At 44.3% G+C, this 27,900-nt stretch overlaps 1 protein-coding gene across 1 annotated transcript; it reads left to right on the top strand.

Moving 5' to 3' along the window:
* RAB40B (RAB40B, member RAS oncogene family) lies at positions 1-27,794 on the top strand. The gene is made up of 6 exons (XM_080923826.1): positions 1-229; positions 21,220-21,280; positions 24,380-24,440; positions 25,152-25,229; positions 25,895-26,117; positions 26,688-27,794. Exons 1-6 carry the CDS (start codon positions 85-87, stop codon positions 26,957-26,959), a joined length of 840 nt encoding a protein of 279 aa, XP_080779952.1. The 5' UTR covers positions 1-84; the 3' UTR covers positions 26,960-27,794.
* The last annotated feature ends 106 nt before the right edge of the window (positions 27,795-27,900 follow it).

Raw genomic sequence — 27,900 nt, 5'->3', positions numbered from 1 at the left:
CGTTCGAGGGGCCCGCGGCGCTGGGGGACCCTCCGCCGCCTGCGTGCAACCTGGGGCCGGCATGGGTGGGGTGACTGGGCCGGCATGATGAGTTCCCTGGGCAGCCCGGTGCGGGCCTACGATTTTCTACTTAAGTTCCTGTTGGTGGGCGACAGCGACGTGGGCAAGGGAGAGATCCTGGCCAGCTTGCAGGACGGAGCAGCCGAGTCTCCTTACGGCCACCCGGCGGGTGAGCGCGGCCGTAGCACCCGGAGGCGCAGCGCTGGGGTGTCGGTGCCAGCGGCCTCTCCAGCGTGGGTCTAGTCCCCGGAGCGGCTGGGCAGGGATAGGTCCCGCATGCTGGGGAAGACTGCGCTCTGTGGGTGGAGTCCGCAAAGCAGCTCAGGGTGGGCGTCGAGGGAGATCTCAGGTGCGAGCGACGTGTTTGGGAGAAGTGCGTGGGATTACGGGAGGCGTGGGCCGAGGGGCAGCGGACCACGGAGCAGAGGAGACAACAGTCTCCCGAGGCTATGACCTTTTGGTGCGTGGGACTGCAAGCAGAGCGTAGCAAGATTAGACTTTGATTCCAAGCACCAAGCTCTGTGTCCTAATGAACAGGACTTCCAGGAGGAGGAGAGGTCTAAGTGACCCTGTAGAGTCGGCTAGGAAGGAACCAACTAAGAGGCTGGAGTCCAGAAGACTGGACATAAGTGAGACCAGAGAGTCTCGGGCTCCAGGGCAGTGACCAGTGTGTGTCCTAGAAGCTTAAGGTTTGAGACCTTGTACCCCAGAGGAAGGAGACAGAGTGACAGAATCTGAGCAGAACAGCTAAGAATAGTCACATAGTGATCCATCCCCCAGACTGTGACTGCACAGACTTCTGTGACTGCCTATGGTGTCATTGTGGGGGGTTTCAACCCACCTTTCTAATAGAGACCCTGCCCTGAGCCCTGCCACCCTCTGTTCTCTGGGCTTGCAGACTGCTCCCTGCATCTCCAGGTCCCTGGCAATGTCACAAGGAATGTCAGCCTGGACTGCACAGATTTAGACCTTTCCTTTAGCGCATAGCTCTGTTGGACAGCATTTCCGCAAGAGCAGGGGCGCGTACACAGCCCTGTCTTCAGGTCCTGGTACTCAGTGAAGCCCAGGCTTCAGCAGAGGCAAAGGAGTAAAACGTCTGACAAGTCCCCAAATGGGACATGAGTCCCACGGTAGATGACTGATGGGGGCAGAGAGAAAGATGTTGATGACGTGTGGGCAGACTTACAACTGGTCGGCTTGAGCAAGACCTTCTGCGCTCCTACTGCTTTCCTTTGTATTCTGTTATGAACATGGTCTAAGAGGTTCTGGGGAACTGATGTCGTGGTTGTGGCCTTTAAGAGAGGGCCAGGCATAGCGTCTCACACCTGTAATCCTGGCATTCAAGGAGCAGAGGGGAGAAAATTGGCAAGAGTCTGAGACCAGCCTTTCTTGGAAAAACAACAAAACAGAATGGGAAGGGGGAAACTAGGGAAGGGAGATAAAGTGCAGGAATATAAACAAGTGGGGGAGAGACAAACATTAAGAAGCTTGTGTCATTATTTCATTGTAAGGAGAGAGTCTTTCTTGGTGCTCTGGCAGTAGAGGGTGAGGTGTTCACAGCTTCACGCTCCACTCTCTTCGTCCATCTCCGGGTTTTGTAGCCCACTACGCAGTCTCCATACTGCAGAGGTTCATAACACTCGATTTTGTTTCATAGATATTATTATATCAGCGCTCCGTACTCCTGCAGTATTAAAATGAATTCAGCACTGGCTAACTCGTTTAACTAGAGCTACACCTGAGTTCCTTACAATACTGCTCCACCTTTCAACTCAAAAACTTTCTCGAGTTGCTTGCTCTGAAAATGCATCTGTTTTTGGCTGCTCTCAGTGTTCTTAGACTATACTGCTTTTCCCCTCAATAGCTGGTAATGTATTCACCATCTTTCTGGTATCTGATGCTGCCATGGTGAAAACTCGTGTCAACTGGTTTTCTAGATGGGTGATTTGTCTTTTCTTTAGGAATTTTTTTGAAGATGGTTTTTCTTTGCCTTACCTTACTTAATCAGGCCATGACTCAAAAAAAAAAAAAAGATATGTATTCTGAATTCCTAGATAAAAAAATACTTTCTTGGTTTCAGAGGAATTTGCTTCATGTCCATAAAATATCTCCCATTGCTTCTGTGTTAATTTTTCATTTGCTGATACAAAAAAATGACTACAAACTGGCTTGAAACAGCAGAAGTTTATTCTCTACACAATTTAGTGTAAGTCGGACACCGTTTCTACGTGGACAACTTTCAGAACCTCCCTGCACTGCAGGATTCTTGGCTCCTTTCTTCATCTTCAGAGACGCTGGATCTTTCTCAGGTCCCTTCTTTCCAGTACCAACTCTCCAGCCTTCTTTTTTCTTTTTTTTTTTTCCACTTCAGAGGACACAGTGATCATTTTTTGTCACATCAACAATCTGGGACAGTACCTCCTTCCATTCCGTTGCAATCTTAAACGCTCCTTGCCAAACCCTAACATTCACACATCGTGGGGCTTCAATGTGCACATTGACAAGAGGTCTGCTGTTCTACCCTACACATTTATGCTGGACATCATGGTGTATTTTCCATAAACATTCACCTCTTTCTACTTGCTTTAGTCTTTTTGTTTGTTTGTTTGTTTGTTTTGTTTTTGGTCTCTATCATCTGGCTTTCTATGAATGTCTTTCTTTGTTGAGCATTTTGATTTTAGTACATTGTTTACAACTGTTTCTGTAGTTGTTAATTCAGGAATGATGTTATTTCAATTTTTGGCTGTTTTTTTTAATTCAGTTTTTACATTTCATTGAAAGTCTCCTTGAGGTGCTAGAGAGATGGTTCAGTTAAGAGCACTCACTCTCTTCCAGAGGACCTGAGCTCAACTTCCCACATCCACTTAGTGCTGGAACTCACAACTGCCTATGACTTTAGTTCCAAGGGATCTGATGCCTTCTTCTGGCCTCTGTAAACATCATACATGTACATGATGCACATGCATGCATGCAGACAAATCACTCATAAACAGAAAGTAAAAATAAATGAGTCTTAAAAAGGAAAAACTGGGGGGGGGGTTTACAGGAGCAGAGATGGCTCTGTGCTTGAGAACACTGCTCTTCCAGAGGGTCTGAGTTCAATTCCCAGCAGCCACATGGCAGCTCACAACTGTAACTCCAAGATTTGACACTCTCACACAGACACACATGCAGACAAAGCACCAATGCAGATAAAATAAATAAAATGTTTTTTAAAAACAGAAAAGAAAAAGAATGCTCCAAAATGACCTCTTTGAATTCATACTTTACCGACTTAATGTTCTGTTAACTTGCTGTGTTGTCAAAGTGGTCAGAGTAGACATTTTTGGTCCTTGGGTCCTTTGTCATGTTTCCTTTCCTCTTAACTTTTGAGGTGAAATATACGTATAGAATGGTGCACATTGTGTTATTACATAGTTCAGTGGGTTTCCACAAACTTAGCATGTCATGTCACCAGAATCCAGATTAAGATATGACACTGCCAGGCTCCTGATGCCCATGTTCCCTCTTCTAGTCACAGCGTACCCTCAGCATAACCACAGTCTTGGATTTTGACAGAATGGATCACTGTTGCCTGAATCTACAAAAGAGAATCACACAGTGTATGCTGTCTGAGTACCTCTCCCGCTCCTTTATGAATGTGAGGTTTGAGCTCTGTATATGTGGCCATGGCTGTTTGTTCTCAGTGTCTGTCAGTCCCTCGTGTGGCTATACTATTCTTGCTGATGGCCTTATGCTTGCTGATCCTCTTGGTGATGGGAATTTGTGTGACTTCCAACACATAATACATGTCTTTTTCATTTCTGTTACCAGTGCTGAGTTTGAGACGTGTATACACTGTATGTACAGGGCTGAGTGTGTAGCCTCGTCATACAGAATGTGCTTACCATGTGTGTAGCTGTGGGCCCAGTTCTCATAAGCACACATACACAAAGTAACATTACATTTAACAAAGTAACACACACATTTAACTTTGGTACATACTCCTAAATACTTTGTAATTTACATTTCTACCTGTAAGTTACAAAAGCTGTGGTGGCTGGTAGTCTCACCAACACTTATCACTTTCCTTTTACATTTTAACTATTCCCATTTGTTTAGTGTTTTAGATTTTTTTAATTTAAATTTTTTCTTCTTGTATGTAGGTACTCCACTTACATGCCAGGTGCCCATAGATATCAGAAGAGGATGTTGGATCCCCTGGAATGGAATTATGGAAGGTTGTGAGCTACATGTAGGTGCTGGGAACCAAACCCAGGATCTTTGAAAGAGCATCATGGGCTATTAAATGCTGAGCCATCTTTTGAGCCCCTCTTATTATTTATTTTGGAAGGGCTGGAGATGTTACTCATTTGGCAGAGTACTTTCTTAATATAAACTTGCTCCTTAATACCATATTTAAAAAAACAAAGCAAGGGACTGAAGAGATGGCTCAGTGGTTAGGAGCACTAGCTACTCCTCTAGATGTCCTGGGTTGAATTCCCAGCACTCATATGACAAAAGACAACTGTCTGTGACTCTAGGTCCAGGGGATCTGTGTCACCAGGCAGGCATATAGTGTGAGTATGTATGTATGTATGTATGTATGTATATGTGTGTGTATGCAGACAAAATACCCAAACACATAAAAAGATTAATCTCTTTTTAAAAACTAGATGTAGTAGCATGTATCAGTTATCTCAGCATTTGAAAGAACAGGTTGAAGCAGGGGATAAAGAGTTCAATACTATCCTTGGATACGTAGCAAGTTCAAGGGCAGCGTGGACTATGTGAGATCAGGCCCCAAAAAACAAACAAACAAAAAATTAGAACTTTGGTTTAGGATTTTTAATTTATCTGATGACCAATGATATTAAACACGTTTTTATTTTTAAATTTCTTCTTTAATAAAACATTCAAGTCTTTGCCTTTTTCTTGTAGTTTGATTGGCTTTAGTGTTGGTAGGCATGTTTAAAAATGTATTCTGTCTGTGAGTCTTTGTGTTAGTAACTTGCACATAGTAACTCTCCTCTGTGCATCAGCTTGTCAGTCTTTTAGTAGTGGTTTTGGACAAACAGGAGACTCTAATTTTAACATAATTCAAATTACCAGTGTCTCGTGGTTAGAACGGAGTCCTGTATAACAAGTGTCTTCCTATTGCCAAACAGTGACTATGTTCTGCTCTAAAAAATCTGTTGTTCTGCCTTTGATACTGACAGCTGTCTTCCAATTGGAATATGGTATGGTTTGTTTTTCTATCCCTGTGATAACTGTCATGAACAAAAACAATTTGAGAAGGGTTTTATTTCATTTTACAGCTTACAGTCCATCACGAAGGGGAGTCAGGGCAGGAATGAAGGCAGACGCCATGGAGGGAGGCTGTTGACTACTTGTTCAGTTTGATTTCTATATATACAGAGGACACCTGCCCAAGGATGGCACTACCCACAGTGGGCCGGGCCCTTCCACATCAATCATCAATAAAGAGAATGTCCCCACAGTCATACCTACAGGCTCATCTAATGGAGGTATTCTTTCAGTTGATGTTCTCTCTTCTCAAATGACTCAAACTTGTGTTAAGCCGACAAAACAAATGAACAAAAACAAGAAAACCCAAGAATCAACATCCATTTTTTACCTTTTTTTAAAACTTATTTATTTATTTATTTTTATTTATTTATTATATGTAAGTACACTGTAGCTGTCTTTAGACGCACCAGAAGAGGGAATCAAATCCTATTACAGACGGTTATGAGCCACCATGTGGTTGATAGGATTTGAATTCAGGACCTCTGGAAGAGCAGTCAGTGCTCTTAACTGCTGAGCCATCTCTCCAGCCCCGTTTTTTACCTTTTTGACAGTTAACTATGCAGATGGAAAGATGTCTCTCTTTCTTGGTGCTTCATCTTTAACAGGCATGCTTGGCATTACCCTTTGGGTGTGAGCACTTGGTCTGTATGTTAGCTAGCTTTGGGTGTCTTTAACAAATATCTGAGGTATTCACTTTAGGAAGGAAAAAAGGCATGTTTAGCTCACAACGTTGGAGGTTTTACTCATGATCACATGGCCATATGTTTTGGGGCCTGGTGCAAGACAGAAAGTACATCATGATGTGAACATGGGAAGGAGGAATGCCCTTTATCTCTTCAGACAGCAAAGAGAGGGCTGGGGTCCCACTGTAACCTAGAGCTTCACACCAGTCCTCTCAAAGGTTCCACCATTTTCCAAACTGTCACCCTAAGAGCAAACCGTAAGCATGTAGGTCGCTGTGGACATTCATTCAGACCACAGCAGTTGATTTGTCTCCCCCTGAGCATGTATCAGTCATGCCATCTTTTCCTGTCTTGCTGAGGGATTCCTGTGAGATGCGTGTTCTCTTTATCCTAACCATGTGTAGATAAACCTTCCCATGTGTCATCTTGGACATTTTACTATTCTTTGTCCTTCAGCCTGTGAGGACCCTTACTATGGTGTCTGTTTCCTGGGGGAAGCTATCTTCCATTCCTGGGGTGACTATGGTGATTTTTCTCCTGCACTGGTCCCCCACCCAAGGTTCTCACTCCTGTCCAGCAAACATGTCTGCAGTTTGGCCCGTCTAAAATGTTCTTTTTACTTATTTTTTCAAGCAGGCATGAAGTTGAAGAGGGCCAGTATCCACACCATATCTCTTCTCATACCCATTCTACCACTGATATCTTCTTTGCTGGTGACACTTCCCATACAAACTAGCTTGTGACCTTCTGAGGGCTTTTCTGCATTTTGTGAATTTTGTTAGTGGTGAGGAAGGGTAGTAGTAGATTAAACAGACCCCAGATATTGCATCTGTTGCTTCCCAAATGTTTTCAGGCAACCAGGCATGTCATGTTTTCTGACTACTTCCCTTCCTGGCTACGTCCCCAGCTCCTTTTCCTCAGGAAAATCTCCATGCATGCTTGAGCACTGCCTAGAGCCTGTGTTCAATACCAGACCACAGAAAAGAGGCAAAACGCAGCCCACGGAAGCATTTCTGTGTAATAATAACTTCTGTGAATTGAAAGTGTGCAAGACCCATCTCAGAAGACAAAGTTATATTATCAGAGGGTGAATAAACTCCCTTAAGGTTGCATAAGAGCTAGGATGTGGGTGGGCAGACTGGCTCGGGAGGCTGTGCTCGACCCCCACCACCCTTAGCCGTCTATCTCTAAGAGGTAATGTTCAAGAAAGTTCTCTCTCTTTGAGACAAGTAGGTGAGGGTGGGCACCTATATTCACTGACTTAATTGTAATCTTTTCCCCTTTCTTTGTGCTCCAGACAAATGTTTCTCCCAGACCTGTGTGTTTCCCTATCTCTCTGTTCTGCCTGCAACCTTACATTTGCTCACTTAAAAAGCTACCCTGCTGGTTTCCCATGGCAACCTCTTCAAGACTTAAAACGTGTTGTATAAAGTCATTGCCTCCCAGTGTGAACTCAAGAGTTCTAACCTGAGCCGATGCCCTCTGGAAAAGCTCCCTAAAGAGAGGCAGGTTTCCTACTGAGTTACAGACAGCACACAATGAATTTTTTAAACGCTTTTTTTTTAAACGTTCAGAAATGCTTCTGTGTGTTTGAAAACAGTAAAGCTGCATTTTGCACCTTTTCTGTGGTACTGGTTTTGAACACAGGGCCTCATGGGTGTTAGGCAGTGATCAAACATAGCGCCCCGCCCCCCTCTCTGTGTGCTACATCTCAGATGTATTGGACAACTTTCAGAAGTCCTCTCCTTCCACTATGTGAATCCTAGCAATGGAACTCAGGCTTTGAAGCCTTTATCTGAGCCATCACTCCAGCCTCGAAATAAATGTCCAAAGAGCTTATATAGATTTGGTATGTGGACTGACTGTGTAGATAGAATGCTAGCCTAACAGGCATGAAGTCGTGGGTTCAATCCTCAACACTACATATGCTAGTCATACTGATACCACTTATCTTCCTGTCGCTCAGGTGGTAGAGGCAGGAAGATCAGAAGTTCAAGGCTAGCCTCAGATTAAAAATCAATGTTTATGGCATGAAAGCACAGATCACAGGAATGTCTTCATGTTTTGTGTTGTCTCAGTCCAGTCTCAGTTTTGATTTCACACTTTTAAGGCTTTTTAGAATTTTCGATGAGCTTTGGGCTTCACCGCCAGCCTTTTCTTTATCACTTGGAGGCGGCAGAGAATCCAGGAAACCATCTCCAGGCATTGGCATTGCATCATCTCATCTCCACCTGGCCTACACTGTCTCCAAGATGGTGGACAATGAGGTTGATAGAGTGGAGCATTTCCCTTTGTTTTGTAAGCAGCAATGTGTCTAGTACCAGGTATACTGTTGACTCCTGTGGAGTGGACAAAAGGTTTCTCTTCTTTTAAAAAAGATGTATATGGGTGTTTCGCCTGTATGTATATCTGTGTACCACATTCATGCAGTGCCCAGAGATCACAAGGGCTTTGGATCTCCTGAAACTGGAGTTATGGTGGACTGTTAGCCACCATGTGGGTGCTGGGAACCAAAACTGTGGCCTCTGGGAGAACAAGTACTCGTAAGTAAACAAACCATCTCACCCACCCACTAAGTAATTTTTAAAAAGTTTTGTTGACATTTACAGAGAGTCATAAGGATGGAACTATGTGTATGATCTTTGGGTAATTTGGATGGTTTGGGCTTTGTTTATCCACAGCATGACAGTTTATTGACATTTTATTTATCATGTATGTCATGCTATGTACGTTAAGGACATTGACAATTTATGGGAGTTGGTCCTGTCCCTTCTACCATATGGACTCCAGGGATGGAATCTGAGGCATTAGGCTTGGTGACAAGTGCCTTCGTTCACCAAACCATCTTACCAGACTACAAAATTATTTTTTTTATGAATGAATTTGGTTGTATGCTTTTTTTTTCCTTAACTGGATTTGCTTTCTGTGATATTAAACTCTTGCAGGGGGTTAGTTGTTGCTGCTGTTTTAGATTGAGACAGAATTCCACTATGTAACTGGAACTCACTGTGAGCACCAGGCTGGCCCTGAACTTATAGAGATCTACTTGCCTCTGTCCCCTAAGTTTTAGGATTAATGGCATGTGCCACCATGGCTGGTGTAGATCTTAAACTCCCTTCATCCCCACAGTTAAAACTTCATTGAAAAATCGACACCAAGTCAGGACACCATTATGTGTACCTTACAAAATGTCTTGGGAGAGTAACTGAACTTGAGTTAAGACTTTCTGTGAGCGTGCAGCCATTGCATGACTATAGGCATCATTAGCATTGCTTTCTTCTAAGTGAACAGCCTTCTTCGAGTATAGCTTTTCCTTCTATATGCTGGAACAATCTACACAAAGAACCACTGTTTGAACATGACCAAAACTGTGGCGATCTCATGGTATCTTAGACATTTTACATCCACGAAATAAGAACTTGGACTTTGGGGCTGTCTAGATGGCTCAATGGGTAAGGGTGTTTGACATCAAATGTATGTCTGTATACCACAAGTGCTTGCTGAGGCCAGAAGTGGGCACTGAGTCCCCTGAATCTAGAATTACAGATGGTTGTGAGTTGCCATATGGGTGGCTGGGAATTAAACCCAGATCCTCTGCAGTGGTTTTTGTTTTGTTTTGTTTACTGAGATAGGGTTTGCTTTTTGAAACCTTCACTGTCCTGGAACTCACTATGTAGACTAGGCTGGCCTCAAACTCAATAGATTTGCCTGCCTCTGCCTCCCAAGTGCTGGAAGAACCGGTACCGGCCACCACTGCCAGGCTACAACCAGTGCTCTTAACCACAGAGTACTGATTTTAAACTCTTAATGTAGTTTTCTAGAATTCAGACCTCCAGCAGGTCACAGTTGAGTCCCAAACCCTTTACTAACATGGAAACCATCGAATTTCTGTTACTAGCCTCAGCTGAGAGGTGATGGCAGTACACGTTCATGATCAGGGACTCAGAGAGATGTTCCTTTAGTGTGTTAGTGTGTTAATGTTAGAGTGTCAGGCCAAAGTCTGGAGTGCTGTGGTCTCAGCAGGGTTTATCTAGTACTAGATGCTGATGGTCATGTCTTAGGAAGAATCCTATAATGTTATTGGTAAAGAATTACATAGGCCCTCACAAATGCTTTGGGCCTGAGGTAAATGGGTCTCAAATGTTTACTACATTGTATGGATTGTGTATTCCAACCTCTTGCAGTTACTGGTTAATCACCCTTCTCCAAACATGACATTGGAATTAACAGTGTGTTATTTATATTATAGCTTATGATAGGATTGGTTTGATTGGCTTAATTAAAAATAAAAAAGCAGGCTTAGAAAGACTCATAAATATCCATATTAAGCAGTAATTGGCCTTGACATGTAGACTTTTAATTATTAACACAAAAGGTTGTTATCTTAACAGGAAAATATTTATTGACTACTATAATTAGTACACAGTTCTCTCTAGACTAATAATATCTAACTGTAGATGAAATTGGTTGCTTCCAGTCAGAACGCTGTGTGTGTTGGGGAGATCGCTGACTGTAGAATTTGGGTAGAGTCTGTTCAGCATGGTGCAGAAATTAATACCATAACACTACATGTGGGGGCCAAATGGCTGATGTGGGAGGCACCTGCAAAGGAGTGTTTTTGTTGTCCTTAGCCTGTGATATCTTCCCTGGAGCCTGAGGCTGCTGAACAAGTTCAGGGGGAGGTGGGTGTTTCACGTGCTACCAGTGGAGGAAGGGTTCCTCAGCTGCTGTGACAGGTGATATTAATGAGGCCTTAAAATACTGTGATGGTTCTCTCCTAGAGCTAAAAGCAGAACCAGGAATCAAGGCGTCAGATAGCCCTGCTCCCTTAGCCTGAGGGGAGGACCCTTCTTCCTTACCACCTACTTCTTAGTGTCGTTAATCCTTGGTTCTTTGGCACGAGGCACGCTGGCTCTCTGCCTGTGTTGTCATATGCTTCCTCAGATCTCTACATCTCCTGCCCTCCTAAGCGTATCAGGCACTGAATTTAGGGCCCACATTAATTCATCATGGCCTTACCTTAACTACATCTGAAAAGACCCTATTTTCCATTTCCACATAAGGTTACATTCTGGGAATCCAGAAAAACAGGAAGTTTACAGTGGTAACATTCCCATGTGGAAATACCCTGAAAATGAGTATTGTTCCCATTTTAAAAGACAGAGTTTTGCAAGGCAGGTCAAGAACTTGCTATGTAGCCAAGGGTGATCTTGAACTTTTTTCTTTTAAGAGAAAAGTCATACTATGTAGGTAGGACTGGCTTAGAACTCTATGCAGACAAGGCTGACTTCTGCTACCTGAGTGTTGGGATTAAAGGTGACTTGAGAACCCTGAACTTCAATACTCCTGTCTACACTCCTGAGTGCTGGGATCATAAGGCATATAACCATTCCTGATTTATGCTGAGCATCACTCAGAGCTTTGTGCATGCTGGAAGAAGTACTTTCCCAACTGAGTTACACCCTCAGCCTGGTGTTACTCTTCTCATGAGAGCATAACTGAAAACATGGATCCCCCAAAGGCCTCTTCTTCTCTTAATACTGGGACCTCATGCCCACGTTGGTCTCTGTTTACTAGGGCTTTATCAAGGGATTTTCTCCCTCCAGACCCTCCCCCAGAGTATGCCTCATGCTTAGGGCCCTCACCACTGGAGTGTTCCTGCTAGGTTCTTCTGGTCAGATGGTGACTGAGCTACCCCAGCCAGATGAGCTTGCAAGGGACACAGGGGCTTTGTCACAGTCATCTGTTGTTACTGCCTTTATACAGTCTTCCCAGTAACATTTCCTAGATTGCAAAGAAGAAAGATAGATGTGTAAGTAACGTTTAAAAAAGATTTATTTATCTTACGTGAGTGGGTGTTTTGCCTGTACATATATCTGTACGCTATGTGTATCAGGTGACCACGGAGATTAGAAATGGGTGTCAGACCTTTTGAATTAGAGTTATAGTTATTTTCTAGCCACTAAGTGGGTGCTAGGAACTGGAACCAAGTCCTCTGCAAGAGCATCCAAGGCTCTTAAGCATTGAACTATTTCTCCAGCCCCACATGAAAGTAATTTTTAAAAATCTACTATCTCTAATAGCCTTTTATTTCTAATAATGGACATTTTTACCCATTCACCATTCTTCACTACATTAGAAGAAATTCAAATTATATAGAGAGGAGCTGGAGAGGTGGTTCACCAATTAAGAACACTGGATGTTATGCTCTTCTAGAGGTCCTGAGTTCAAGTCCCAACAACCTCATAGTGGCTTACAACCATCCATATAATAGGATCTGATGGTTGTCAAGCATACATGCAGACAAAGTACTCATACATACATTAAATATATAAGACATAAACCTTTAAAAATAAAATATGTGCAGGTACACAATCACATGTATACATATTAATACGTATTTTAATCACATTATACAGTTACCATTGCCTTGAAAAATTGAAATATTACCCAGACTATAAGAAAGTATATTTTAAACTGAGCAGAGGCAGCACACACTTTTAATATCAGCACTCGGGAGGCTGAGGCAGGCTCTGCATTGGAGGCCAGCCTGGTCCTACAGAGTGAGTTCCAGGACAGCCTGGGCTACATGGAGAAACCCTGTGTCAAAAAAAAAAACAAAAACAAAAACAAAAAACAAAAACAAAAAAAAAACAAAAGAAAGTATATTTTAGAACTACAAGTTGTATCAGTTTCTTACAAGAATGTTAAAAATTGTATCTCCTATAATATTACTTTGTGGCAGGGAGACCATACAAAGAGGTAATAGGGTGGATGTGCAAGGAAATGTACAGAAGGCCCAGTGGTTGGTCTGTGGGAAGTAACATTGTCTCATCATACAGACCAGTCTAACCTCAAATTCAAGATGCTTCTGCTTCAGCCTCCTGGTGGCTGTGGTTACAGATGTGCACTGCCATGTTAATATCCACACTCATTATATGTTCACTTCCAGGAAATCGCTGTATGGCTAGAAGCAGCTTCGGGGACTCTACCCTGCTCCAGTGCCTGGTCAGCTCTGCTTGTTTAGATAGACACTTGTGAAAATATACAAGGAACTGGAGTTAAGGGTGGAGCCTTGCAGTCTGGTCTCCCATATGGCCAAGCCTCAGAGCATCTCCCTGAGAAGACAGCTGATAGAAATGAAGGTACTTGATGTGTGAGCTCAGGGCCTAGTGGAAAAATGGTTATAAAGAAGCCTTTTACCCAGTCTGGTTGTGGTAGACCATGGAAGAAAACCAGGCCTAGAGTCTGAGGCAACTGAGGTCCTCATAAGCAACCAACTCTAGGAACTGGTTCCTAGCTGACTAAGGTGTTGGACAAGACTGAGCTCAAATCCTTGTTAGGGTTTAGTTGTAAAATGCTCTATAAAGGTCATGTGAGAAAGGCTTGTTTTCCAGCTGGTGGGCTTTGGGGAGGTCACTGGATTATGAAGGGCTGGACATCATCAATGGATTGATTAGCCCCTTGATGGGTTCATAACGTGATGGCATTATTAGGAGGTGGTAGAGACTGTGGGACCTGGTTGAAGAGAGTAGATACAAGGAAACATGCCCTGGAGACTCCACATTCTCCTGGGCCCCTTCTCTTCTCCTCTTCTCCGGTGCCTTGAGGTGAGCAGCTCTGTTTGTTGTCTCACTTCTGGGCCAAAGCTCAGGAGTTGGCTGACTCTGGACTGAAACAGAGGAAACAGTGAGACAAAGCCAATCTTCCTCCAAGTTTATTTCCTTAAGCATTTTTGACAGTGGCAGACAATTGGTCAACTGTGCAGGATAACTTAGCCACGCCTGGTCTTAGTTCTAGGGAATTGTGGCCACAGGATGTCCATCTCAGCACAGAGATTCAGGATGTGCACTGAACTAGGGTATCTAAGGGGCCAGCAGAGTACCAGAGAAGGGGGTGCTCTGTGCCTTGTAGACACCCTCTCCTGAGAGGTTAACTCTCCCTAGGCTTCATGTTGATGTTTGTTCTCTGGCTCACACAGCTCTTAGCCCATTAGGATCAGCAGCTCACAAACACCAGGACAACTGCTCCCGTGTGCTCTATGGGAGCCCAGTTCCTTCATGCTTTCTAGTTATCTTCGAGGGTAAAGGCAAGACAGAGACATGCCCTTATACTTGCAGTCACCTGACCTTCCTTGTAGTAACCTCTCTAACCCAAATAAGCCCGTTCAATGAAAACACAACTCAGTTAATATGAATACAAGCTGTGCGCCTAGATTGGGCAGATCTACACTACACTACTCTATTCCCCAGCTATGAGATCCCTTATAACTTTCAGTTTCTCCAGGCCAGGTGTTTCAGCTCCATCTTTCTTCTTCCACCAATTTAGCCTCAGGAAGCCTTCTTCACCTCTCTCTAACCCTCTAGCTCCACCTTCCCTTTCCTTGCCCAATCACCAGCTCTTGCCTTTATTTTACAAATTAAAATGGGAAGAAGGTTCTAATGAAATCATCTGATTAGGCACTACTTCACAGTGCAGTGAATTAGCATCAAAATACAAACAGCTCAAGGACAATCCAGAATACTTGCAATCTCAGGATCTTTTTGAAGTTCAGTGCCCAGACATCAGGATTCTTTACAGTCGGGATTCCCGCATCCTCTAGGTTAATGGGGAGGTGATTCCCTGTTCAGGCCTTCCTAATCTGTCTCATAGAACAGAAAAGTGACTTGCTATCCTTGGAGTAAGTGTAGTCACAGCCACCAAAGCCTCCTTTACATCTTCTGAGCTAGGTTCCAATGAGGCTCGTATTTTAATACCAGCACTCAGGGTTATGAGGAGGCACAGGCAGACAGATCTCTGTAAGTTCGAAGCCAGCTTGGTCTACAGACCGAGTTCCAGGACAGTCAGGGCTACACAGAGAAACCCTGTCTCCAAGACCATTAAGAAAAAGGTAAGGTGCTCAAAAATAAACATGTTATAAATTACATTTAATCAATATTTTCACCATAAGTGATCTTCTTATATGAAGGGTACATTCCTGGCAGCTCACTTCCAGAAATAGAAGGAAGCAGCTGGCGGAGGAGTCAAAATAGATTCCTAAATCACTTACTCATCTAAATGTGTAGAGAACAGTCTGGTGTTTGTATGTGTGTGTGTGTGTGTGTGTGTGTGTGTGTGTGTGTTTGTGTGTGTGTGTGTGAGAGAGAAAGAGAGAGAGAGAGAGAGAGAGAGAGAGAGGTTTTTTCTTTTAAGGTTAACATCTTTCTCTTAATAACCTTGTTATTCTGACTCACTCAGTGAACACCCTGACAAGCTTTGTTTTAGAAGCTCCCTTTATTTTAATCACATTTTCAGTATTTATTATATATGTACGCAGACTGCAGACACACACAGACACACACTCTTTCGTGCCATGTCACACCTGTGGAGGTAAGAGAAAAACTTGCAGGAGACGGTTCTCTCCTTTCACCAGTGGTGCCCTAGGGATCAAGTACAGCAGGCAAGCACCTTCACCCACTGAGTCAAGTTCTGAGAGGCGAGTACATCAGTCACTTTCAACACATCTGAGTCTTATTTGTTTATGCTAATGTTGACAGCATCAGTGTCAGAAATGTTAGCATCTTGTGCATCAACCGGTAACAAAGGAAAGGAAATGGTAAAGACAACAAATGAGGAACTGATATCAAGGAAGAAGTGGAGAGGATAAAGCAAAATATGCCAGAAACTAAGCTTACGGAAGATTCTTATGTTGGTGAACTTAAATCTAGCGGTGTGAGTCTTTGTCTTCTGTGTTTGTATGCTATGTAGCCATATGGCTATATTAAATATTTATCTTTGATGAGGGGCGAAGAGGCAGACAGACAGACATAATATTTAAGAGGACTGGTAGCTTCTCCCAGGCCTAAGATCCAGACTCTGTGGAGGTGCTGGGATGGGCCACAGACCCTTGCACCAGGTTCTAAGCAGGCATAGCACCACAGCAAGGCAAAGACCTCATCAAAGCGTCTGGGATCCTGAAAGAGGTGGGTGTGTCCTATGCAAAGGGATTTCAGGCTCCCTCAGGGGCCAGGTCTCTGACCCTAGAAGTCCAGAATACAAATGTGATTAACTCGGGTGATGGATGATTAGGCAGTAGAAAGTGAACAGGTGAAGCCTGGGTTTCCTCTGTCTCTTCCCTGCATGTGACTGTGGATTTCTGACAGAATGTTCCCAGATCCCACAGACTCCACAGGGCACAGGTCTACAGTGTGATAGAGCATCAGGAAAGGGCCAGAGGAGACTTCATTACAGATAGTAGCACCTGAGCAGCCCCCATTTGGTGCCACGGCTTCCCTCCTTGGCCTTGGTTAATGGCCTTTGGCCTTTTGGTTAGCTTGAGATGGCAACAATTATTGGTTTGTGCTCTTTTTTGTGAAACTCTCATTGTGATCGACTCTGAAGAGTTAGGTCTGTTAACCAAGGCTGATACCAAATGCAGAGACCACTTCACTTCAGGTGTTAGTGCAGACAGTCTGATGTTGATTTTTACTTTCCTTTTTCTTTTATTTTTAAGAAAAACAGTTTCTATAAAGTTTAAAAAGCATGCCAGAAGGCATGCATGACAAAATTGGTGAGGTAAACATTAAAAGGGCACCTTCTTTGCTCAAAGTAAAAGTCGTGACTCATCCTTAATGATTTGGCCTTTCATAGCACTTTCTAGCCCAAGAAAAAGTTAGGTGACATTAACTTTTAAGTGCTTTCAGAGTCATGGATGTGGTGACAAGCCCACAGAGGCAATGAGTGAAAACCAATCAGAGCACAGGGGATAACAGATGCCCCAGAAGCAGCCTGGGAGAGACATGGTTGAACATGGAATGGTATATGGGGACCACCAAAGGCCACCTTTATTAAGTGGGACATGAGATGCTGAGAAGACATGGCTGAACTTCCAGCCAGGAAAACTGAACCCAGGAGAAGGTGGAGAGAAAATGAGAGGAGAGGAGAGGAAGAGAGGAGAGGAGAGGAAGAGAGGAGAGGAGAGGAGAGAAGAGGAGAGGAGAGGAGAGGAGAGGAGGAGAGGAGAGGAGAGGAGAGGAGGAGAGGAGAGGAGAGGAAGAGAGGAGAGGAGGAGAGGAGAGGAGGAGAGGAGAGGAGGAGAGGAGAGGAAGAGAGGAGAGGAGAGGAAGAGAGGAGAGGAGAGGAGAGGAGGAGAGGAGAGGAGAGGAGGGGAGGAGGAGAGGAGAGGAGAGAAAGAGAGGAGAGGAGAGGAGAGGAGGAGAAGAGAGGAGAGGAGAGGAGAGGAGGGGAGGGGAGAGGAGGGGAGAGGAGTAGAGGCAGGCCATGAGCACATGGAGAGAGGGGGAAATGGAATGGGGAGAGACTGGGGCAGGAAGGCAAGAGAGAACAAGAGAATGAGGAGGGGACAGGCAGCCCTTTTATAGTGTCAAGCATACCTGACTGTCTAAGCTCCACCAGGAAACTGTGGGGTGGAGCTTAGACAGAATGCTAACAGTACTCCCTTCTCCAGAGTTGTGAGAAACAGGTTTCAGTTGTTTAGAGGCAACATTGTGGTGTTTTGTTATGAATAACCACAGTCTGAGGAAGCATTCTACCCGGCCCTGTCCTGGCTGCTGGGAAGGTGGGAAGAACAGAGAACGTCCAGAGTGACTGAAGAAAGATTGAATCACTCACTGCCTTAAAGGAAGTGAAGGGTCCAGAGGGACAAGCCTTTCCTCACCAGAGCACAGATGCTGGGAAAGCTGCCCCTAGTCCTCAGAGCTCCAGGGTCAAGCCCGCTGTTTCCTGCCCTTTGAGAGCTGGTCATTTGGGAGTAGGTTGTTCAGGCAAATCACCCTAATGATGCAAGTCTGAGTTAAATGGTTTTTGTTATAGTAGTAGATTTTTCTTTTTAAATTTTATTTATGTATTTGTGTGTGGATATGTACACACATGTGGGTGCCCACCGAGACCAGAAGAGGGTGTCAGAGGCCAGCTGGGGTAGCACATGCCTTTAATCACTGCACTCAGGAGTCAGAGTGGGGGGATCTCTGTGAGTCCAAGGTCAACCTGGTCTGCAAGTTCTATGCCATCCAGAACTACCCAGGCTCAAAACAAAACCACAGAACAAGCAAGCAAACAAACAAAAAGCCAGAAACAAAAGAGATTATTGGATACCTTGGAGCCAGAGTTACAACAGGCACTTCTGAAATGCTGAGCCATCTTCTGGCTCCCTAGATTTTACTCTAAATTCTTGTTTATTTTCCCTTACAGGGTATGTGGAGGTCAGTGGACTTTATGTAAGGAATCTTCGAGTGTATCTTCAGTGGCTTCCCCACCTTAGGGGTTTCCTCCTGTTCCCTCCTCCCCATGCTCCTCCCCTTCTCTCTCCCCATATCTTCCTCTTTCCTTTCCTCCATCCAGGCATTGTGCCCTAAACATGTTTTGTTTAACAGAAAGGTTAACTCTGAAGTAGTTTAAGCAGAAGAAGATATTCCGACATCATGTATCTGCCAATCAGGTCAGGCCTTATTCCAGGAGTGGCTGTATCCGAGGACTATCAGGATTTTCCAGACAACTCCAAGCCTGTGTGTAGAGCTGTCTCTCATGTTTTCTGTATCCCACCTTAGGGAAGAAGCTGGCCCAGGACCTCTCAACTGGGTGGATGTTGTCAGTGATGGTGGCACATAGACTGTGTAATAAGAGCTCTGTCCCTCTGGTCAGCCTTTCACCAGAACTCTTAGGTTTCTGGCTTTTCTCTCATGTCCAACATTGTTTGCAGGATGACTGGCTCATGCCAGAACAGAACCTCAGAAAGGACCAATTCAATAATAATAATAAAAAAAAAAAGACAGATATTGGAAAGTGAAAACACAGTAACTGGATTGAAAACTATCTCAAAAAAAAAGATAGATGATAAAACTGAGATTTTGAAAAAGACTGAGAACAAGAAAGGGGGAGAAAGAAATGAAAAATAAGAAAAGAAAATTATTGGACAAGTTCACAGTGTTTAACATCTTCTTGATGATATTCCAGAAGGAGAAAACAGATACACAGTTCAAGAAAGCTTCTCAATTCAAGCATGACAGAAGCCCAGCAGTTGGGAGATAGAAGCAGGAGGTTTGGGAGTTCAAGATCACCCCTGACTATATTTTGAGTTTGAGTTTAGCCAGGGCAACATTAGACCCTGTCTCAAAAAACAATGACTCAAAAACAGAATGTTTCTGGGGCAGTTAAGAGAACTGGCTGCTTGAATTGGAGAAATAGCTCAGCGGTTAAGAGCACTGATTGCTCTTCCAGAGGTCCTGAGTTCAAATCCCAGCAACCACATGCTGGCTCACAACCATCTGTAATGGGATCTGATGCCCTATTCTGGTGTGTCTGAGGACCACATACAGTGTATGGAATAAGAGAACTGACTGCTTTTCCAGAGGACCTGGCTGGGCTCAATTCCCTCACTCACGCAGGTTCACTACCATCTGGAACTTGAGTTCCCAGGGATCTGATGCCCTCTTCTGGCTTCCATGGGTACTGCATGCATGTGGTGCACAAGCAAAACACACATACACATAAAATTTTTAAAAATCTTTTAAAAATAACCAGAATGTTTCTTAAAGTGGAAAGGTCTGTAGTCTGCAATTGAGGTGCATTCTCTTAACCTCAGCATTTGGGAGGCAGACGCAGATGGATCTCTGAGTTCAAGGCCAGCTTGGTCCACAGAGCAAGTTCCAGGACAGCCAAGGATCACAAACAAACCCTGTCTCAAGAAACAAAGACAAAAGCAAATAAAATAAAAGCTTGAGGGGCCTAGTGATACGGGACAGCAGGTAAAATGTAGGCCCTTGACTTTGATCCCTGGGACCCACAAACCAAGAGGAGGGGTTGTCTTCTGAATGCACATGCATGCATAAGTGCTGTGGCGTGCGTTCTTGACCATGCATGTAATAAAAATAAAACACAAACTTGAGGGGCTGGTGAAATGGCTCAGCTAGAGCAGAGTTTGCCATGAAAGCATGTTGACTTTTGTATAGATGCTGCCCCTTACCCACAGCATCCAGAGGCTTGTCTGTCACCCTGGCACTAGGGGTTGTGGAGTTGACAGGTGGAGATAGTGACAAACTGAGTTTGAACTTTCATACTCATACAAAGGTGGGAGTAGAGAATTGATTCCTGGATGTTGTCCTCCAACCTCTACAGAACACTCACTTATTCCCCCCTTACACACATACACACACACACACATTAATAAAACAATAGTAATAATAATAATAATAATAAATCAAGTAATTTGATTTCAAGACAGGGTCTTACTATGTATCCCTGCCTGCCTAGGACTTGCTGTGTAGACTAGGCTGGCCCGGAATTCAAAGAGATCACCCACTTCTGCCTCCTGAGTGCTGGGATTAAACACATGTACCACCACACCTGGATGAATTAAATAGATTTTTAAACAATAAAATGAATGCTGAAGAAATGGTTGAGTCATTAAGAGCACCTCGTTGCTCTTATGGTTTTGGTTTCTAGCACCTCCATGCCAGCTCACAGTTGCCTGTGACTCCAGCTCATTAGTACACACACACAAATTAAAAAAATAAAATCTTAAAATAAGGTGACTTGAGGTTAACATGCTGCACAAACATAGACCTGTACACACACCACACCCCCACACACACAAACCTCGAAAAGAGAGGAAAGTTTAGAAAAATGCCCATAATGTCTCATATAGAGGTCGCCTGGCTGAAGGCTGTTCCCCCTACCTTCCTGTGCCACAGACTCAGAGTTGGCATCTCCCTGTGTGTTCTCACACTGCATTTCCTTCACATTTCTAGTTTGATAGCAGAGGACACATTCCTGCTGCCAGAGCTGCCATTTTAACTTTGTTCCCTTGGATATGGCTGCAGCAAATCCATCAGCTACCAGGCCATACATGGCTCTGTGAGTTCTTGAACAGGGAAGGTCCAGGTCAGCACCATGGGATCAGCTAGGCCCACTGGCTCAGTACCCATCCCCCATACCCAGTTGGAAAACACTGAGTTTATGGCAGCCAATGTGGATGCCACAGTGCTTGATTATCTGCTGATGGGTCATCTGGTGTCCAAGGGAATCTTCTGGTGAAATACATATTCAGGGTCTCACATGACTGCTTGTGAACTTGGAGCTATGCAGTGAGAAACCTGTTTCTCTTCCAATGCAAGAGTTGCACATGCTTCGTAGTTTTGTTATGGGCAATACACCCAGCCCCAAACCTAAGTTGTCCTCAACCCTTTTGCAGGAATCGATCATAAGACGACCACCATCCTGCTAGATGGCCGAAGGGTGAAACTGCAGCTTTGGTGAGTTGGGCTGGGGGCTATTCTAGTCAGGATGTCGAGTCCTGGCCCTGGAGCCATGCCCTTAGTGCCAGCTTGAGTTGATGGCTTTCCTCAAAAAATGTTGATGCAGTTGTTGGGGTCCACTGAATCCCATTGTTCAAGGGGATGTGTACCTAGGGCTAAGCTGTGTTCAAGAAAGAACCTTTGTTGGTAGAAAACACCTCATTGTCACCTGCTTCCTGTTATACTTCACCTGCTGTGATTAGGGAAAGAAGTAGAAAGACCAGGACAGCCCAGTTCTCCCACCCCTAGTTCTGACTGTACCACATGGTGCTCAGAGTGCCCTAGTGCCAAGGGCAGAGATCTTGTTGACCACCTAGGCTACAGCTTCCTCTGCTCTGGCTTCTACAGGCACTATGCCATCATCCCTAAGCCTAGGAACTAGGGGCTCATTCTCCCTCCCGAGCCCCCTTGACCTGTGGGGAGACATATCTGAGGTTGCAGCCCACTGACTCTGCCCAAAGATGCTAAGTCTATATCTCTGTGCATGGCCTAACTTCACAGTGGAATTGGTCTTTCTTAGTCTCCAGCTCCTGCTAACTTTTTTTTTTCAGGAAGCTGGGCCCATTTTACTGCACTCCTCCAGAGGCCTCAGGAACTCTGACCATGCTCAAAAACAATCCCCAAAGCTGGAGAGGTATCCCAATGGTTAGGAACAGTGGCTACTCTTCCAAAAGACCTGGGTTTGATTCCCAGAACCTATGTGGTGGCTTACAACCATGGGTTCCAGAGAATCCGATGCCTTCTTCTGGCCTCAGTGAGCGCTGCACACATGTGGCGCACAGACATAATTGCAGGCAAAACATCCATACACATAAAAAATCAAACAAAAACCAAACCCAGTCCCTGTATGACCTGAGGCCTCTCGGGGGAGGGGGGTATCAGTTGCTGTGTCCACACTGACTCTTGTGCAGTCAATATTTCCTTCCTCTTTGGTTTCCTGACATCCAAGGCCAGACCTTCTGTCAGCCTCCAGCCTGTTTCTCCTCCCCTGTCTGTAGAGAGCTCTGTGGCTATGTTCAGGGCTCTCATGTGCCTACATGATTAACAGCATCATGCAAGGTCAGCAGATACAACTCTATTTTACTGTCTTGCCACAGACTTTCTAATGACTTCCCGTGGATTCTGTTGAGGTTGGTTCTGAACTCTCTGGTTACTTTACTTCCCAGAACAGTGAGATGGTCCTGTCCATGTCTTTGGCAAAACTCAGTGCCTCCAGCTCACACCCTTCCTGAGAGGCAGCATTCCCCTCAAGTGTTGGGTTAGTCACCACCCACAGACCATGTACAACTAACCAACATCCATTCCATGGGCATTGTGAAGACATACCTGGTATACATGGACAGGAAACTCTTCATTCCCAAGAGTTAACGGTTATGTGCAGATTGTGTATCCACATATCTTTAAAAAAAGATTGAAGAATCAGTGTACCCTCTTCAGAGAGTTCTCACCATGATACCAGGAGCCTACTCTGAAAAACTTCCTTTTCTCTGGTAATTTCTTGGTATACTCCTATGTGTCGTCATCTGCAGAGCAGAAGTCCTGCCGGTTCCTTGAGTCGATCAACTTAGGGGCATATCTGGAGGATCTGCTTACGATGCAATTGGACGTCAAGGACGGATCTTCCCTGTCATTGAAACAAATATTTATTTTGTTTGTTGTTTATTTTTGTTTTGAGATAGGGATTCTCTGTGTAGCTCTGGCTGTCCTGGAACTCACCCTGTAGACCAGGCTGGCCTCTAACTCAGAGATCCTCCTGCTTCTGCCTCCCGAGTGCTGGGATTAAAGGCATATGCCACCACTTCCTGGCTCTAGTTTGATTTTCAAATAATAGAGCCTGGAGAGGTAGGTTAGTGTAAGAGCACCACACATGGCTCAAGGGGACCGTAACTCCAGTTCCAGAGAACCGGACACCCTCTTTTGGCCTCTGTGGCATGCACACAGTACCCAAAAACTCACACAGACAAATAGATACACATAAATAAAAACAAATATTTTTGTAAGTAAATATTAAAGCTAGGTTTGGGAGCCAGGTGTGGTAGTGCATGTCTTTATTCCCAGCACTTTGGAGGCAGAGGCAGGTAGATTTCTGAGTTTGAAGTTGGTCTGCAGAGAGTTCCAGGACATCCAGGGCTCTACAGAGAAACCCTGTTTCGAAAATAACAAAACAAAAGGTTAAAAAAAAATAACAAAGCAATGGGGCTGAAGAAATGTTTCAGTGGTTTGGAGCATTGGCTGCTCATCCAGAGGTCCTGAGTTCAAATCCCAGCAACCACATGGTGGTTCACAACCATCTGTAATGAGATCTGATGCCCTCTTCTGGCGTGTCTAAATGAAGATAACTACACTGTACTTATATAAACAAACAAACAAACAAATAAATAAATAAATTTTTTAAAAAAAAATCAAAGTATTAAAAAAAAAAAAGCTAGACTTGGTAGCACATGCCCATAATCTCAGCACTTGGAAGGAGGAAGCAATATCACTGTAAGTTTGAGTCAAGGCTGAGTAACGTAAAGAAACCCTGTCTCAGAACAAGTCCAGAATGGCGGTATACACTTTTACTGTCAGTGCTCAGGATGCTGAGACTACAGAGTAATACCCTTTCTCAAATAACAAGTCAAGATTGCTCAGTGGGTAGGGTAATGGTGGTTGCCACCAAGCCTGATGACATAAATTTGAACCTCAGAACCCACATGATAGTAGGAAAAGCTCCCACCAATTGTTCTGTAACTTCCATGCATGTATCCTGGCTTATGCATGTTTACACAGACATATGAACACAAATGTACACATGCATGCACACATGTTTGTAGAACACACACACACACAAGCACGCACACATGCATGCGCTATAAAAACAACAACATTGAAATGAGCCCAGAAGGATATATTGATCACACCAGAAAATTTAGGATTGCTTTGTGGCTTTGTCTTGGACCGGAAGATGATGGCCACCAATACTAAACCTGTAAAAGGTAGCTGTGGCTCCAAAGTGAGAAGGTAGTTATCAGGAAGAAACACCAATTCCCTCTCAACAGTCTCCAACATCTTTTTCAGGGACACCTCCGGGCAGGGGAGATTTTGTACCATATTCCGCTCATACTCCAGAGGTGCACAGGTAAACAGCATCCCAAGCCTGGGAGCAAGTTGATTTTGAAGAATAACTTTACAAGTTTTTACTTAGCAATCTCCTTTATGGCTAATCCGAGGATGAGGCAATGAAGCATGTATATAAACTGATGTGGGTGTGTAATCATACATTGTAACCTGGTGGCTTATGTTTTCTCAGCATGTTTGGGGGCATGCATTCTCGTGAGTGCCTGCATGTGTGTGTGCATGCATGTGCATATATGTACTTGAGCTTCTTTTATATGTGTAAGCATGTCCATGTGTCTTCTCTATGGGGATATGGACTTTCTCTGCATATAACATAGATGTCCCCACATTCTATGCCCCAGAGCAGCTTGTGGATGAGTTCTAGCCTCCAGCTCAATTTGATAGTTGAGCAACTATCAGTGAGTGCATGAAACATCATTGGAAATAATAACACAACTCCTATGAAGAACAGATAAATCAAAATTACATGCTTTTGTTGAAGTAAGTAAAATGATTAGTTAGGGACCAGGCATAGTGGTGCAAGACATTAATCCCAGCACTTGGGAGACAAAGGCAGATGGATCTCAGTGAGTTCCAGGCCAGCCTCATCTGTACAATGAGACGTTGTCTTTTTTTTAAAAATAATGGCTGGTTAGTTATGCCTCCCCAAGTCTCTGGACCAAGCTTGCTTTTACGTTCTTCTGTGTGCTGACCTTTGTGACTTTTCCTCCAGGGTGTGATCCTGGTCTATGACATTGCCAACCGATGGTCCTTTGATGGCATTAATCGATGGATTAAGGAGATTGATGAGGTATGATACATGATATTGGTCAGGGATTGATCCATGTGGCTGTTGGCCAGAGGTTCAACAATAGGGAGGATGCTTCACCTCATGGATGGACCCAGCAGCATGACCAAAGGACCGTTAAGGCTCAGGAAACTGGGCTCTGCTTGCCCCATTCCCATTTGGTGGGATAGTGGGTGGGCAGAGATGGGACTGCTGCTTGCCTAGCTACTAGTGGAGACCTAGTGGGTGAGCATTAAGCTTGCTAATTAGGGTCTTGTGGCTTTCCTACTAAAAGGCCACCGATTGAGTGTTTTAAAACAACATCGATTTTCTTCAAGTTCTGGAAGACAGAAATTGGTAGGTCTGTATTCTTCCAAAAGCTTCAGGACAGTACTCTTCCTGCTTTCCCCAGCTTCTGGTAGTGGTAGCTATCTTTGACAGTTACTTCATCCTATGCCATGATTGTTATGTGGCATTTCCCTGTGCCCCCTCTGTGTCCTCTCCTCGCCTTCATTCAAATGAAGATGCCAGTCATTAGAATAATTCCCCCCTCCAATTCAGTAAGTCTTAAGTTATTACCTACACAAAACCATATTTTCAAATAAAGTACCATTCTGAGGTTTTGGGAGGACATGAATTTGTAGGGCCACACCACTCAACTCATTTTTCTTGCCTTTCTCATGCTCTAGCATGCCCCTGGGGTTCCTAAAATCTTGGTGGGAAACCGGCTGCACCTGGCATTCAAGCGGCAGGTACCCACTGAGCAAGCCCAGGCCTATGCTGAGCGCCTGGGTGTGACCTTCTTTGAGGTTAGCCCTCTGTGCAACTTCAACATTACAGAGTCTTTCACGGAGCTGGCAAGGATCGTGCTGCTTCGGTATGGGATGGACCGTCTCTGGAGGCCGAGCAAGGGTATGCTAGGACCAGTCTAAGTCTCCTTTACCCCATCAGATGTAAACTGGCTCTATAGCCTCCTGCATAATTGTCTGCCTCCTAGTACTTATCTTAGGGCTTCAGTGACCATCCTCAGAAGTCAAATGCATTTAAGGTTTATGAGATGGGTCAGTGGGTAAGGGTACTTGTTGTCAACCTCTTAACCTGAGTTTGATCCCTAAAACCTTCATGGAGGGCTTTTGATTTCTACATGTAGGGTTATAACACATGTGCGAGTGTGTGTGTGTGTGTGTGTGTGTGTGTGTGCTTGCACACATGTGTGTATGCACCAAATAAATGTTCATTTTAAAAATCAAACATATTTGAAGGGAATAACCTATACAGCTTTGGAAGAAAGCTCATGATAAGATTTTTCTGTGGTCTGCACATGGGCAGAGGTGGAGGCAGAACAGGGTTTGCTGCAGTCATTGGTGACACAGCCATCCTGCTTCCTGGAGGGAGGCAATCAGATGTGGGGCTTCCTCCCCCTTGTAACCATCCCTAGTTATAGAAAACATAAAGCAAGCAGTTCTCTTTTCTCTTTCCAAGTACTGAGTTTGCAAGACCTCTGCTGCCGTGCTGTGGTGTCCTGCACGCCTGTGCACCTGGTAGACAAGCTCCCCCTCCCTGTTGCCTTAAGAAGCCACCTTAAGTCCTTCTCTATGGCCAATGGCTTGAACACCAGGATGATGCACGGTCGCTCCTACTCCCTCACCGCCAACTCCAGCCTTAAGAGGAACAGTTTCCGAAAAGTCAGGACCATCCGCCCACCCCAGAGCCCACCCAGAAACTGTGCCAGGAACAGCTGCAAAATTTCTTAGAGGCTGGAATCGGTGGCAGTGGCCTGTAATCCCAGCTACTCAAGAGGCTGAGGCAGGAGGATCACAAGTTCAAGGCCCATCTGAGCTACAGAGTGAGTTCAAGCCCAGCCTGGGCAATTTTGAGACTCTGCTCCAAAATTAAAGAGTGGGCTGGCTCTCTGGGAAGAAACACATTCTCTTATCTCTTCACAGTAATGATGCTGCTTCCTTTGGAATGCCTATGCCACTGCTGTGGTGTGAACGCGCAGCGTGCTGTGACTGATGCTTTTGTGTGGATGTGCATGAAGCTCTTGTTCTAGACTTGTGTGTTGCAAAGAGAGAAATTAGTGCTCTGCTCTACTCCTGATCATACGAAATTGTGGATGTCACCTTTTACCATGGTTGTTGTGCCACCTTTTCCGTAACTGCTTTTATATGGCTGATAACATTTGTGTAGTGAATATGCGTCTAAGGAAATTTCAGAAGCAACGATAATCAGATAGTCTAACATTACTGATACTACAAGAGGCGCCTTTTGTAAACATATTAATGTCGAAGCCCCGACTTATTTTAAAAAATGCTGCAATTGCACAGATTATGTACAACAGGTCTGTCCCATTTGGGTAGGACATGGATTTGATAAAGTTTTTGCTATGTCGTTTACTACATTTTGAGATTAATAAGTAATCTATATTCCTATTTTTCTGTAAGCCTACGCATTTTATATAAAGTATCCTACAAGTTATGAAACTATGGGAAGAAAATGCCAAAGATATCTCCAATTATGTTAAACACAGCCAGCATTGTTTCAACAGGTTAGCAAGGAGAAAGGTATTTCAGTAAAGGAGAAGTAAAAACGGTAATTTAAGGAAATATTTCTCAATAAATTGGATACTTGCTCCTCCCTTGACAGAGTCATGGTCTCTTTCTAGATCCGGGCCCATCGCAGCTCTTTTCTCCAC

This window comes from Micromys minutus, assembly GCF_963924665.1.
Source record: "Micromys minutus genome assembly, chromosome: 10".
Taxonomy (NCBI): Eukaryota; Metazoa; Chordata; class Mammalia; order Rodentia; family Muridae; genus Micromys; species Micromys minutus.
The sequence above is the reverse complement of the archived record's forward strand: the minus strand, read 5'-3'. Positions and strand labels throughout refer to the sequence as shown.

What these genes read in the sequence shown, in the direction of transcription:
- RAB40B (XM_080923826.1), top strand. Translation starts at nt 85, where the DNA reads ATGATGAGTTCCCTGGGCAGCCCGGTGCGGGCCTACGATTTTCTACTT. An exon ending in TCCTTACGGCCACCCGGCGG is followed by an intron (nt 230 to 21,219) that starts GTGAGCGCGGCC and finishes ACCCTTTTGCAG; the next exon opens with GAATCGATCATAAGACGACC. An exon ending in TCTCTGGAGGCCGAGCAAGG is followed by an intron (nt 26,118 to 26,687) that starts GTATGCTAGGAC and finishes TCTCTTTCCAAG; the next exon opens with TACTGAGTTTGCAAGACCTC.